This window comes from Danio aesculapii, chromosome 10, assembly GCF_903798145.1.
Source record: "Danio aesculapii chromosome 10, fDanAes4.1, whole genome shotgun sequence".
NCBI lineage: Eukaryota > Metazoa > Chordata > Actinopteri > Cypriniformes > Danionidae > Danio > Danio aesculapii.
Window position 1 is genome coordinate 16,760,794 of NC_079444.1, and position 14,474 is coordinate 16,775,267.

Below are 14,474 nucleotides of genomic sequence, written 5' to 3' on the forward strand. Positions count from 1 at the left end.
TTAAAATGGCACAATATTTAGAACAATATTTCGTTTATGCTGAGCAATGTACACACACACACCACACACACACACAGACCACAAAAGAGAAGAGAGAGAGAGAGAGAGGGAGAAAGAGAGAGAGAGAGGAGAGAGAGAGAGAGACCAGGCCGAGCTTGCTTTATGATCTCATATCCTCTGGTGTGTTAGGGATGGGGCGTAAGTAGTCAGAGAGACTGAAAGCAGTGGGTCAGGTAGCGGACAGATAGAACGCTTCACCAAAGGTAATGTAGAAAGTTTTGCTTTGTTTGCTAAAAATCCGTGTTTATGCAATCGCCCAGTTGCACACATATTCAAACGTGATGTTTTTGTATTATTACGGTATGCGTTGTCAAAGTGTTCTCTGTAAAAGACGCAAGAATCGTTGGCTTGGTGAGTTTTGACGTTAGCGGTTTTTGTCGTAGTCTTGCATTTCTTTTAAAACTTGCGTAGAGAATCAATATAAGCCTTCATGTTGACCCAAATTAATCGGAAAACGCTACGATAGGAGTATTAAAGCTGCTTAATAAAATCTATGCAATTATCGTACAAGGCTGTGTAAATAAACAAGGGATGGCAAAACAATGTGTATGATGACAATATGATAACAATACAAATGTGATAATCCAAATAGCTGCTTACAGAACTAAAACCCGCCCACACTACAGGAATGTCGTCTGTATGGGTCGTATAAGTTGCTGCAGTTCTTTTAACAATAAAACCCTTTTGAAAATTAACCATGGTTTACTGTGCTAAAAGAGTTGTAACCATATTGTACACATGGTTGATTGGGTGGTTACTGTGTTTGAGTTCAAATGCCATGTTTTCTTTCTGTATAGTTAACCAGGATTAACTTTCAGAAGTGAAGTGAGACTACTTGAACTTGAATTTGAACTTCTGTAATTTTTTCCTCTTTGGTGTTATTAATATTTTTACTTTCTATTTCATTTTCAGGATGATTTAGATCTTCTCCTGGAGTCCCCCTCCTCTTTAACTGTAAATGTAAGACTGTCTTTATATTTTAGCTATTTTTATAGAAACATGCTTCTTTGTATGCTATATAATTTTATATAAATATGAACTATGCTTGATTAAGTCAACAGCACGTGGCACAGTTAAAGAAAAACAGGATTTAATCCAGGCGAGGATGCTGCTGAGTTAAGGAAGCCATTGAAGGCATTGGTAATATATTATCCTGAGCATGGACCTCATGTGAACTTGCATTACTCTGCATACACTTAGATAAGATGTTGAAATCCTGTTGCTTTCTATTTGCTAACCTTATGTCACCACGAGGAACTGTGTGTAAATGTTTGCGGTTGTAATTCCTCAGGCACAACTGAAAAGACTCTTATTGACATTCTGTGTCAAAGAAGCAATGCCCAACGTCAGCTGATCTGTAAAGCATATCAGGACAACACTGGCAGGGTAAAATTCATTGCTGGGACACTGCAGAGTTAGGCGTTGAATATTGTCTGATATTTGTCTCTGTTTCTCACCTTAGTCTCTTTGTGATGACTTGGAAGGTGACACACATGGAGATTTTGAAGATATTCTGGTGGCCCTGATCACTCCTCCTGCCAAGTTTGACTGCCTGGAGTTCAAAACGGGCTATAAAGGTATACAAGCCAAATTCTTTTTGACTGCTAATAAATAGTGTGTTCACAACTTGGTTCTTCTTAGTACCTTTGATTCAAATTAAAACAAAAATAACAGATTTAGTCCTGGTTCACCTGGAACACTTCTCCAATTTAAATAAGAATCAGGTTTAAAGATGCTTGAATATTTATAGGTTTTATTTTTTTTACATTTTTTATTGTGTTTTAACAGTGCGATGGATGACATCAAGTACAATAATATACGAGGAAAATTATGTATAAATTTAAAAAAAATGTTTGTAAAATAAGATAATAAAAAACTGTGTACAGAGGCAAACTATCAAATTAAATAATATTTACAAAGTCCTTATGAAATTTCAGTTTTTACACTTTTTTTGCTGTAAACGTTTTGTAAAGTAGTAATTAACAATTTAAGTCACAAAGAAAGTTCTGCAAATTAGGTACTGATGAAGAAAATTTACGTTTGTGAATATAATATTTACCCAATTAAATAAATAAATAAATTGCCTATAAATTCTGTGTTGTGTTTGTTATGAGAAAAGTAACAAATTATATCACACATGGAAAAATGTTAAACTTACTGTACATTTTAATGTAAAAAAGACGGATAAATCAGACCAAAACACTTTAACGTGGGTATTTGACAAAAAGATGATCAGTCGATTCGATACTTGAGTTACAGAAAACACAATTTGAAGTAGGATTACCCAATTTAGATACAATCTCGTGTGTGGGGTAGATATTGTGTAACACCTTTAAATGTAATTCTTTAACTTTTTTGGGAACACAAAATTTGTAAGGTAAGAGCCAAGCTTTTTTCCAATTAATTTTATCTATTAAAGAATTCCAAAAAAATTTTTTTTTTGAGTAAAACACATTTCTTATATTTTTATTATTAACATTTTAGCTCGTAAATGCATTTGTCTTAACTAAAAACTTTTTAACAATCACTTCAAATGACAAGTGCTTTTCATTAAATGAGCAAGGCCATTAGGTATGACCTTAATCATAGTGTGAAATTATAATCATAGTGAATAATGTTAGTGAAACAATTATAAACAACATAAAACAGAAATATCTGGGTCAGTTGGCGTTTCTGTGTGAAGTTTGCATGTTCTCCTTTGCGTTTGTTTTCTCCGGGTGCTCCGGTTTCCCCCACAGTCCAAGATGTGGTACAGGTGAATTGGGTAAGCTAAATTGTCCGTAGTGTACGAGTGTGAATGAGTGTGTTTGGATTTTTCCCAGAGATGGGTTGCAGCTGGAAGGGCATCCGCTGCATAAAACATATGCTGGATAAGTTGGCGGTTCGTTCCGCTGTGGCGACCCCTGATTAATAAGGGGATTAAGCCGATAAGAAAGTGAATGAATGAGTCAAAACATTGTCATGAATTCCTGTCATATACACAAATGCTGATCTGCTGCAAAATACACATTTCTGATGCCCATATCGAAGTGTAATGTGCCACATTTTGAAAAAAAAAAAACATTTGGGTGAGCAATCTGTCCTTTTTATGGTGACATCTTGAGACATTGTTTTCTGTTTTTGCTTCATTTAGATCTATTTGGTCCATGTTTTGGCATTGAAATATTAATTGAACTTCACCAGCATTTGAAAACTAACCAAAAGCCATCTTTTCAGCAGTCTCTCTGCTTGTTTTGTGCACATGTTCAGATAGCAACATTCACACCAGTTGATCTGGTAGCAACCAGAGCTTGTTTTAATGAAACCAAACGTGCCAAATGTGAACACAACCTAAATGTCTACAATGAATTGAACCTGAATTGCTAAGACCTTAAAGTTTGATTACAGGGTGCAGGTACAAATGAGAGCTTGTTGATAGAACTTGCTGGCCCTTCCCCGCTCCCAACTATCAAATCAAGGCCATGCGTGACGCATATTTGGCTGGTTGGGTTTTTCCTTCTCCTCTCTTTTTCTTTACATTTAAACAGAATTTTGACTTTTGATCTCATTCAAATGTCTATTTTCCAGAAACTGGAAGAAATCTAATTGAAGATCTGAAATCTGAGGTGTCCGGGGACTTTGAAAAGACCTTGTTGAACCTGGCTGAGGTTTAATCTAATGTTTTTTTTTAGTCCTGCACTGTATTCAAATTCCATTCAAATGTGTTATGCAGCTGGGTTGCTTACAATTTGGTTTGTCTCTGTCTAAAAGGGCAAGAGGGATGAAAGTACTAATGTGGACATGGCAAAAGCTAAAGCGGATGCCAAGGTGAAGTATTAATGATGATTTTTCAGCTAAATTCAGTTAAAAATCTTGAATAAAAACCCTGCTAATCTATGCATCTGTTTTAAAAAGGAATCGTTTAGATTGTATCATAATTTACTCTGTCCTGTTCTCCCAAACCTGCATGACTTTATTTGCTTCTATAAATGTGAAAAGATATTCTGAAGAAGTTTAGTACACTTTTGGATTCATTTTTACTTTTATTGTTTTTTTTTCAGACAATATATGGGAAGTGAAACTATCTAGTTACTTTCATTTTTTTAAATTATGTTCCCTAGAAAAAGGGCAAGTCATGCAGGTTTCAATATACACAAGGGAGGAAGACATTATGACGATTTTCATTTAACGGAATTGTGGTTTGTTGCCGTCATACATGAGAAAAAAAAACTCCTGCATTTTTTTTGTGTTGCTCATGAGTCATGACACAAGTTAATGTTGAGAGTATTCATTTAATAATACTTATTTTATATATATATATATAGATATATATATATATATATATATATATATAGATATATATATATGGATGGATGGATGGATGGATAGACAGATAGTCTATCTGATATAGTATTATCACACAAACATCATCACCAATGTGTTAAAAAGCCATCAGGTTTAGATATTTAGCAGGTCAAATATTTCACGGGCATTGGCAAAACATTGATGATTCTCTCAGATCTGGTCTTTAATATTTCAAATTGTGTGACTGTTGCTTGCGAGAACGAGCACTGATTTGCCTCTGATTTCTGGCATTTTTCTCAGCGACTTCACAAAACCTGTCAGGAAGTGAAAATCAGAGCTAAAATCATGCAGTGTACGCTCAGCATTAGTTCCCAATGAATCAGCCTTTTGAATGAATCATTTGAATGAATTATTATATTAATCGCTCATAATTCGGTGACTTGTTGTAACCTATTTGTGTTTTTTTGCATCATATTTATTTATCCTTGACAGGCCTAAACCATTCAAGGCAAATATTCTTTATCCTTATCAAAAAAAAAAAGCTAAATGAAATATAATTTCTGTCAGTATAGCAGCTTTTTCTGCAATCTCAACACCTGTTATATTTTCCACTGTGCAGATCTTGTATGAGGCAGGAGAGAAAAAGTGGGGAACCGATGAGAGCAAGTTCATCGACATCCTCTGCAACAGGAGCGTTGCTCAGCTGAGACAAAGTATTTAGATTTACAGTCATTTAAAACTTATATTTGGACATAAAAAACTTTTTTAAAAGAAAATCACTGGCATCATGCAGATTTTGTTTTGCTCTTTTTCTTTCTCAGCTCTGGTGGAGTATAAGAGTCTGAGCGGAAGAACCCTTCAGGAAAGCATTGAACGAGAGATGTCTGGATGTCTGGAGGATATTCTGGTGGCTATAGGTGATGTTATCAAGCTTTTTTAGTTATGTTTCATCCAGAAATGAAACTTCTGTCATCCTTCATGACTTCATATGTTCAAGTTTCTTTCTTCTGTGGAACTTAGAAGTCCTTTTGAATGATGACATCTGATGGTATTATTGACTTCCATAATATTGTTTATTTATAATCTACTATCAAAAACAATAACTGGTATCCAACATTCTGCAAAATATCTCTTTGGGATCAACAGAAGAAAGAAACCCAAAACAGGTTTGGAACAAGTTTAGTATGAGTAAATGATGATGACACGATTTTCATTTGTAGGTGAACAGTGCCCTTTAAGAGACTATTACTGCTTTTCATATAATGTGGAAATGTATATTAGTTTTGAGATGTTTATTTAGATTTGCCCATGTCTCTATATATTGTTCATCCTTTTTTTTTATTTTGTTGTTGTTTTAGTGAAATGTGTGAAGAGCGTCCCAGCATACCTTGCAGAGCGTCTGCATAAAAGCATGAAGGTTAGATCTGTTTTTCTGTACTAGTACCTTCTTTATTTAACACATTTCTCAAGATCTACTCAAGTAAAGTTATTATAATTTAGCATTTTGAATTAGTTTTTATTTTGATTATATTTTTAAATTTGCTGTACGTTTAGTTATAGCTAGTTTCATTAATGGTTTCGTTAGATTTGGTTTAGGGGTTTTTTTTTCCTTTGAGAACACACCTATTTAGTTTTTTTATAGAGTTAGTTTTAGATTAGTTTGTTTTAATGTTTGCAAGCTTGTTAACATTTGCTATTTACATGATGGACTTCGTAAGTAGAAAAACTGAACGCTTCACTAGCAAGAAAACATAAACAAACTATCTGCAGCAAGAGGATAAAGAATGAGCCTCCTCTTTTTAGCCTCTTTATTTCTCTTTACTTTTACTCTTTACTCCTTTACTTTCGTGGATAAGGAAACGGTGTTGTATGCACTCCACTGAAGACACTCATTAGCCTACATAATTTTTTTCATTTGTTAAGTGTGAAGGTTTTAAAACTATTTCTAAATTCAGTTCTAATTTCCAACAAACAAATAATTGAACAATATTAACAAAGTGTGGTCAAAAAAGTTATGTCCTAACACACTTCCTGTTCTTATGCCCTATATAGTTACGCATACGTCTCCAAAACCCAACAGGTTCTAAATCTAAACTTGTTTTTATTAAAACAAATATAAATATTAATATAATAAATAATAATACTGCTAATAATAATAACATTATACAAAAGCAAGTTGTCATGAATAAACTGAAAAAAGCCCCTACATGAAGAAGGAACGGTGGCAGTGTTTTTTATATTTATGTATAAAATAATACTTTTTTAAACATTTTAATTCTTTTTCATTTGTGAAGATATTTGCGTGTAGCTGTACATCCTGTGTGTATCACGCAATGTGTAAGTGAGGTGCACAACTAACCCGCTCTGTACTGGATTTTAGAACTGCTTTCAGCTGGTCTATTGCGCAGTCTATTTCAGTTTCTCAAAATAGCGACACTCCAACAATGCGCCTTAACACACCTTTTTAGACTGGCACACCCATGAGTCCACAAAGGGGCGCAAATGGATTTGCTATTTAAACAATGTGGCACAAAACGTGAAAATTAGGGTTGCGTTGTTCTGAAAATAGCAACACATAATGCCAAACATGCCTTGTGCCTTATTGCGCCTGGTGTATGATAGGGCCCTTAATGTTTAAATAAAAAATATAAATGTTTGACTAATGAATTTGTCTGTAATAGCACATTCTACAGGTGTTCCCTAAATTCCTCCACAGAATGAGAACGGTTAAAATGTTTGCAATTACAAAATAGTATTTTATCTCACTTAGTCTGTCAGTAACTGCTGTTAGTTTCATTTAATTGTCGTTTTTTTATTTATTGTGAATTTTTAATTATTGCAGCTGACAAATTATTTTGACCAGTAGTTTTAGTCTTCATAATTGTTTTTGATTAAATTAACCTTGGTATTGATAAATTAATCTTAGTTTGTAGTCATTAAGATGTCACTAATGTCTTGAAGTCTCTGAAGACTGAATCTTCACTTACTGCATTCATTGAAGTACAGGAAAAAATGAAATATTTTTATTTAAAAGAATCTTATTTTATTTTATTAGATTTAAAGCACATTGGGTTTCTGCTGTAAGTGGATTTTTTTGTGATTACACTATCCTTCAATAAATTTGGGGTAAAAAACTAAATGAACACTTTTATTCAGCAATGGTGCAGGGCATGCTGTTCTATATATCCTTAAAAAATTAATCCTGGATCCTAAAAAAATGCTTCCACATATGTAAAGCAGGTCAATTTTTTCTGCATTTGTAATAATCATAATAATAATGTGTCTTAAGCATCATATCTGCATATTAGGATGATAATTGAAGGATCATGTGATGCTAAACAATAGAGAAACAACTGCTGAAGCTTTTGAATCACAAGAATAAATTACATTTCAAAATATAATTTACCAGAAAGCCGTTAGTTGTAATCGTCACAAACATGTCAATTGTATTCTTGTGTTTATGGTCAAATAAATAATACGAATAAGAGAAACATTAGGATTTTTACCCAGTAGTGAAATAATTAAAACTGTATGAAACATGATTTTAAAATGACTCTATACCAAAAAGAGTAAGCAAACTCCTCAAGTAGACTCACATGTCGTCTTTTCAGGGCACTGGAACCACTGAATCAACCTTAACCAGAATCATAGTGAGTCGATCAGAGCACGACCTGCAGGACATCAAAGCAGAATACAAGAAGCTGTTTGGCTGCTCTTTGTACTCCGCCATTGAGGTAAGAAGCATTAAATGATCTCAAAGGTTTTTTCTTGGCTCTTCCTGCATTTAAGTCATGAGGTTATCATCATATTTGTGTATTTGTGGGGAACTCTGAATTTTCTTTAATTTCTTTAACTTCTAGATGAAATGAGGTTTGTCAGTGAACAAAATCACTATGGGGAAGGGGTCATTTACTGGTCATAATTATATTTTAATTGACTATTTTTTGTCAACTTGATTAAAAAAAATCATAGATCTGGTCAGAAAACACAGGAAACAAAACAAAAATATTAAGTAATATTTTAAAGTTTTGTGCTGTTTTAGGCCTGTCATGAATAATAAATAGATAAATATAACAGTAAATGAACATGAGATTAAAATCACCAGCAGGGGGCAGCAAATCTCTGTCTTACTGACTAATTCGAATGATTTGTTCAAAATGACTGATTCATTTAGAAATGAAGAAAAACATTAATAACTTTTATTAAAGGGATAGTTCACCCCAAAATTAAAATGTACTCATCATTTACTCAGCCTTAAGTGGTTCCAAACCTTTCAAGTTTGAAACAAGTGAAGCGAGAGTAAAAGATGACTGAATACTCAGTTTTACTCTTTGTATTTGTCTTTTATTTACTAAATTAACCGTAGTTTGTAGTCATTAAGACATCTCTAATGTCTAGAAGTCTCTGAAGACTGAATGTTCTTAAACATCGCTGATTTGCCGTTGTGTTCACGTGCTCAACAGAAATGACTGTGATTGGCCGTGAAGGTCATTGGTTCACCGAACTCAGATACAGGGGAACCACGAACCATGAACCACAGATACAGGGACACTGGAGCTTTTCAAAGTCATGTCGATCAGCTGGTTTGTCTATAAGCTGACATAGAAGCGGTGCTCTGATGAATCATGGCTTTAAAACGCTCCAGTGTCACTGTATCTGTGGTTAAACGCAGTAAACAGCGGTGAGTTTGTTGAATCGATGACCTTCATGGCTAATCAAAGTCATTTCTGTTGAGCACCAGAACACATTGGCAAATCAGCGCTGTTTAAGAACGTGCTCCACATCGCTTGATGTTTGCGGGAAATGGACGTTTTTAAAACTTCACTTCCGATTGGTATGGAATTCCAGTATCGTGAAAACCCTATCATTTACTCATCCTCAAGATGTTCCAAACCTTTATGAGTTTCTGTTTTCTGTTGAACACAAAACAAGGTATTTTGAAGGATGTTAGATAAAGTGGTAACCATTGACTTCCATAGTACGAAAAGCAAATGGATAATGGCCTTCAGCATTTTTCCAAATAGCTTCTTTTGTGTTCAAGTTTGGAACAAGTGAAGCGAGAGTAAATACCGATCAAATTTTCAGTTTTTGGTAAAATATCTCTTTAATGGCTCATTAGCTATGTTTCCATCCAAAAATGCAAATTAACTTTATGCGCAAAACTCGATTATCACATAAAAGATGTGCGAATAAAGCAGCGTTTCCATCCAACAAAGAGGATAAAATCGTCAATTTCCGATAATCTGGCACCAAATATCAACAGTAAAAATAGAATTTGCTGCTGTAGGAGAAGCTGCGTGAATCTTTTCTTCATTTCATAAATGACTTGCGCCTCAGATGCCAATCCTGACATGTAGTGAACGCGAGGTGGCGTTTGAAGGCGTGAGACGCGGAGCACAGACGCTCTTGATTCTGGAGGTCATTAATAATATAATAACACTAATACTGACTGATTAAGGCGTTTTAGAATCACCAAAACAACATTTGAGATGTTTTACAGTGTTCTCAGCCTGATGGTTTGTCCATTCACACACATTTTTATCAACACATGATGTCTTGTAATAAAATCACATGACCTTTTTAATGCACATACTGGAATTTGTTCAGTAAAAGTGTTTCCATCGCAGTTTATGCGCATCTTTTCTCATCGAATAAAAAGTTGATCCTACTCAGTTATGTGCATTTTTTTATGCACATTTTCAAAATGTATGCGCCTATCCAATATCCAAAATGCGCATAAAAATAGGTGGATGGAAACGTAGCTATTGACTCACTTGATTGGTTCAAAAACTGATTCATTCAGGAACGAAACACTTCAAAGGCACACATTATTGTTCCAACTTTGTTTGTAATGGTTTTCATCAAAACAGAAAAAAACAGATGTTATTGTGTGTGAAATATAATTAGCTGAATATTAACGTCTTGTTTGTTGTACCCTTGTGAATAAAAGTACATTTGTAGTTTCTGACATGCACTGGAGAGGAATAGGCAGCCTTGCTTGTGTGATGTTATTGTATCATAATGTTTAAGTGTATATATAACCCATACATGGTTATTTTATAGAGGTATTCTAACTGCTTCATTACACAATGAACGATTTTTGACTTGAATTCTTAACCCCTTTTCATAGCTTTTTTTTAAAATCAGAAATATGAAAACGCCCTACTGACACAGGGGATTTCACGACCCTTTAAAATGCCTCAAGTGTCCAGTTTTGTGGAGAAGTGAAAAAGAAAGAATTAAATATGAAAGTGCTTAGCAAGTTTGTTGTTTTCAAACCCAATGTAAATGGATCCTACCAATAGTACGACTTCTGTAGATGTAAAATGAAATCTCTTGAATGCAGCAGTGGCTGATGCTTTTTGAAGAGCTTCATGAATTGAATTTGTTAGTTCAGCTGACTGATGAAAACATCCAAAAGCCAAAATCAAATTTCATTCCAGTATGAAGTCAAATAGCAAAGCTCATGTGAGTTTAATAATGAACTGCAACTTGATTTTTCAGTGTGCTTGACTCTCTTTAACCCCATCAAACACCATACTGTGTCCTGATGTCCCCATTGAAATCTCCTGCATTAAAGCATCAGCAAGTTTCTGTCTTAGTTTCCTTTCTGGTTTTATTTGACTTTCCCGGTGAAGTTGTTTTTGACCTCTAGCTGCACTGTCTTTGTTCCCTTTCTGTTGTTTATTTCCCCAATGAAGTTGCTTTTACAAATACATGGGTCACACTTCACTAACAGGTTCCATTAGTTAATGTCCGTTAATGTATTTACTAACATGAACTAATAATGAACAATACTTGTTCCAGTATTTATTAATCATTGATCAACAATTCTAACGCATTATTAAAATCAACATTCATGCTTGTGAGTTAACAAAAACTAACAATGAACTTGTTTATTTACATTACATTAACAAAGATGAATAAATACTGTAATATATGTCTGTTCATTGTTTTTTATGTTAGTAAAAACATAAACTAATGGACCATTATTGTAAAGTATTACCTATATGTTTTTTCGATTAATAAATAAATTAAATAAGATACAGGTTTGAATGTTTAGTCAAGTGCATTATGAGGATTGCATTGATAATACAATGTTAAAAACATATTTGAAAGTCTCTTGTAGTCCCAAAAGCTTGATTTATAAAAAAAAATTCATGAAAAATATGGATTTTTTTAATGTAATTTAAAATAAATCAGTTTAACAGAGCTGCTTTTTTTTTGTATTTTTAATATATTTAAAATGAAATGTATTACTGTGACGCAAATCTAAGTCTTCTGTGTTATTAGTCCAGGCTTCTATTCTTCAAAGAATCCTAAATAAATCTATAGCAATATATGATTCCAAATTATATTTTTAATTACTTAGCATAGATAATAATTTATAATTCAGTGCTAAATGCTCTTTTAAATGATGGATCTTGTGACACTGAAGACTAGAGTTATAATGCTGAAAATTCAGCTTTGAATCACAGAAATAAAATCACAATTAAAATAAAAATTCAGCTTTGAATCACAGAAATAAAATCACAATTAAAATAAAAATTCAGCTTTGAATCACAAAACAAATCAAAGAAAACCGTCCTTTTGAAATTGTACTTTTTTAGCAATATTGCTATTTTATATTCATGACAGTTTGACTTACTCTTTCAGCAAAAGCAACATTTAAATATTTTAAACTCGCTATTAATATAATAATGATGTCTTTTATATTTTTATTTTTAGTCTGAAACATCTGGAGATTTCCGTAAAACCCTGCTGAAGATCTGTGGTGAAGATGGCAAATGAAACTCAAGACATCACTGCTGAAGTGCTTTAATGTGAACAAATGTCCGAATGTAACTTTTACTAAATGCTATAAACCAATCATAAGAGCTTTATGAACTATATTTCTTCAACTAACTTGATTAATAGAAAGCAAGTTTTCTTGGCTTTAGAATATTTTTAATATAAAGCAATTTACATTTTAGTATCGAACAAATCCAAATGCAGATTCTGACTGAAGAATAAATCATTTCTCTGTTGTTTTATTAAATGTTATAAACCAATCATAAGAGCTTTATGACGTATATTTCTTCAACTAACTTGATTAATAGACAACAAGTTTTCTTGGTTTTAGCATTTATTTAAAAATATAATGCAGATTGCGTTTTAGTATTGAACAAATCAAAGTGTAGATTCTCACTGAATGACTGAAGATTAAAACATTTCTCTGTTTTGTTTTTGCCAACTTTGTGTTGCTTTGTTCCTCCACCAGCAGATGGCAGTGAAGCATTTTTATATACTGTGGAAAAGAATAAAGAGACCACTTGAAAAGTCCTCAGTTTATGTGTCTGAATAAAATGTTAACATTTGTTTAGTTCTATTTTTAATACATTTCATTTTAGAATCACTCTCCGTTGCTTCACGTGTGCGAGTTTGCATTGCTGGTGTGCAAAGTAGTTTTTTTGTCAACTGCGTACACATATTTTCAAAACTGTCCTTTTTTTCCCAAAACTGTACACACAAATCCAAGAACATCACACACAAACTACCAATTGCCTCACATCTCTCGCAAAATGAAGCATTACATTCATAATATTATTATAAAGCACATAGGCCTGTCACAATAATCAATATATAGACTTATCGCACAACACACGGCATGACCTCAGTCATTTTTAGTGATGCAATATACAGTTGAAGTCAGAATTATTAATCTCCCTGAATTATTAGCCCCCCTGTTTATTTTTTTCCCCAATTTCTGTTTAAGGAAGAGATTTTTTTTCCAACACATTTATAAACATAATAGTTTTAATAACTCATTTCTAATGACTGATTTATTTTATCTTTGCCATGATGACATTAAATAATACTTACTAGATATTTTTCAAGACACTTCTATACAGCTTAAAGTGACATTTAAAGACTTAACTAGGTTAATTAGGTTAACTAGGCAGGTTAGGGTATTAGGCAAGTTATTTTATAACAATGGTTTGTTCTGTATAGACTATCGAAAAAGAAATAAGCTGAAAGGGCCTAATTTGACCTTAAATGGATTTAATAAAATTAAAACAGCCCACAAAATCAGCGTTTGCTAGGCCCACATGCTACAGTGAATTACGGTAGAAGATTGGAGCAAGTCTGGCTTCCATATAAAGGACAAACATGGAACATATCTGGGCCAAGTCTCAGCCAAGTTACAGTTTTTCATGATTGCTAACACACTAAAATGAAACTTTTCCCACAATTAGCAAAACCGTACAGTCAAGGAGCAAAACACAAGGCTAGATCTGCACAACTGTAAGCACATAGTCAGCTTTACACTTTGCAAAACATTACACACTGTGATATGCAAATCACTAAACACACTTGGATGCTTTTGTCAGAAATTTTTCATAATGGAATTTCCTTGCAATTTCAAAGCAAAGGCCTTCAAATGAACACACATGAACCATAGGTTAAACACAGCCATCAGGTGTGCACACACACTGCTGCGAAACTGTAGACACACCAATCAGCTGTAACTACAATAAAAACAGCAATAGGTATAAACTATTAGTCTTCAATTAGCATGTTTACAGTAGTATAGCTATAAATAGTAGTCTTCACTAAATATGTTTTACAGAAGCTATAAATATTAATCAGAAGAGACGGTATTTGACCCAAAATGTATAGGTGACCATCGTCAAGTGGTTGTACATGACCATCCTATTACTCAGTCAGAAACCTATAAGTACTTGGGCATTTACATCAACAGTTCTTTCACATGGAAAACACACATTGAATGGGTTTGTTCTCGTTTACACCAGAGTTTGTATTTTTTTGGAGTTAACAAGAAACTCATGATGTTGTTTTATAAAGCAGTTCTTGAAAGCATTGTCAGGTATGGTATCACAGTGTGGTTTGGCAAGCTATCTGTTGAGTGTAAATCTAAATTGATGCATCTCTTAAAGACAGCATGGAAAATTGTTGGGCACGATGAATATTTTAATCCTCGAGTTTTATATGAGAATTGTGTCCTCAATCAGGTGGACAGGATTGTAAACAATCCAACTCATTTTTTGTGTCCACATTACGAACTGCTTCCCTCTGGTAGAAGATGTAGAGTCCCAAAGTGTAGGTTAAACCGTTATGAGAAATCCTTT

General features: G+C 33.5%; 1 protein-coding gene across 1 annotated transcript; it reads left to right on the forward strand.

Moving 5' to 3' along the window:
* Nucleotides 1-239: 239 nt before the first annotated feature.
* anxa3b (annexin A3b) lies at nucleotides 240-12,666 on the forward strand. The gene is given in 17 exon segments (XM_056466210.1): nucleotides 240-263; nucleotides 663-703; nucleotides 973-1,020; nucleotides 1,115-1,136; nucleotides 1,139-1,183; nucleotides 1,186-1,200; nucleotides 1,352-1,446; nucleotides 1,523-1,637; nucleotides 3,437-3,489; nucleotides 3,492-3,543; nucleotides 3,628-3,707; nucleotides 3,811-3,867; nucleotides 4,964-5,057; nucleotides 5,166-5,261; nucleotides 5,703-5,761; nucleotides 7,956-8,078; nucleotides 12,073-12,666. Coding segments are annotated over 16 exon segments (1,032 nt in total). The 5' UTR covers nucleotides 240-263; nucleotides 663-688; the 3' UTR covers nucleotides 12,136-12,666.
* Nucleotides 12,667-14,474: the final 1,808 nt, after the last annotated feature.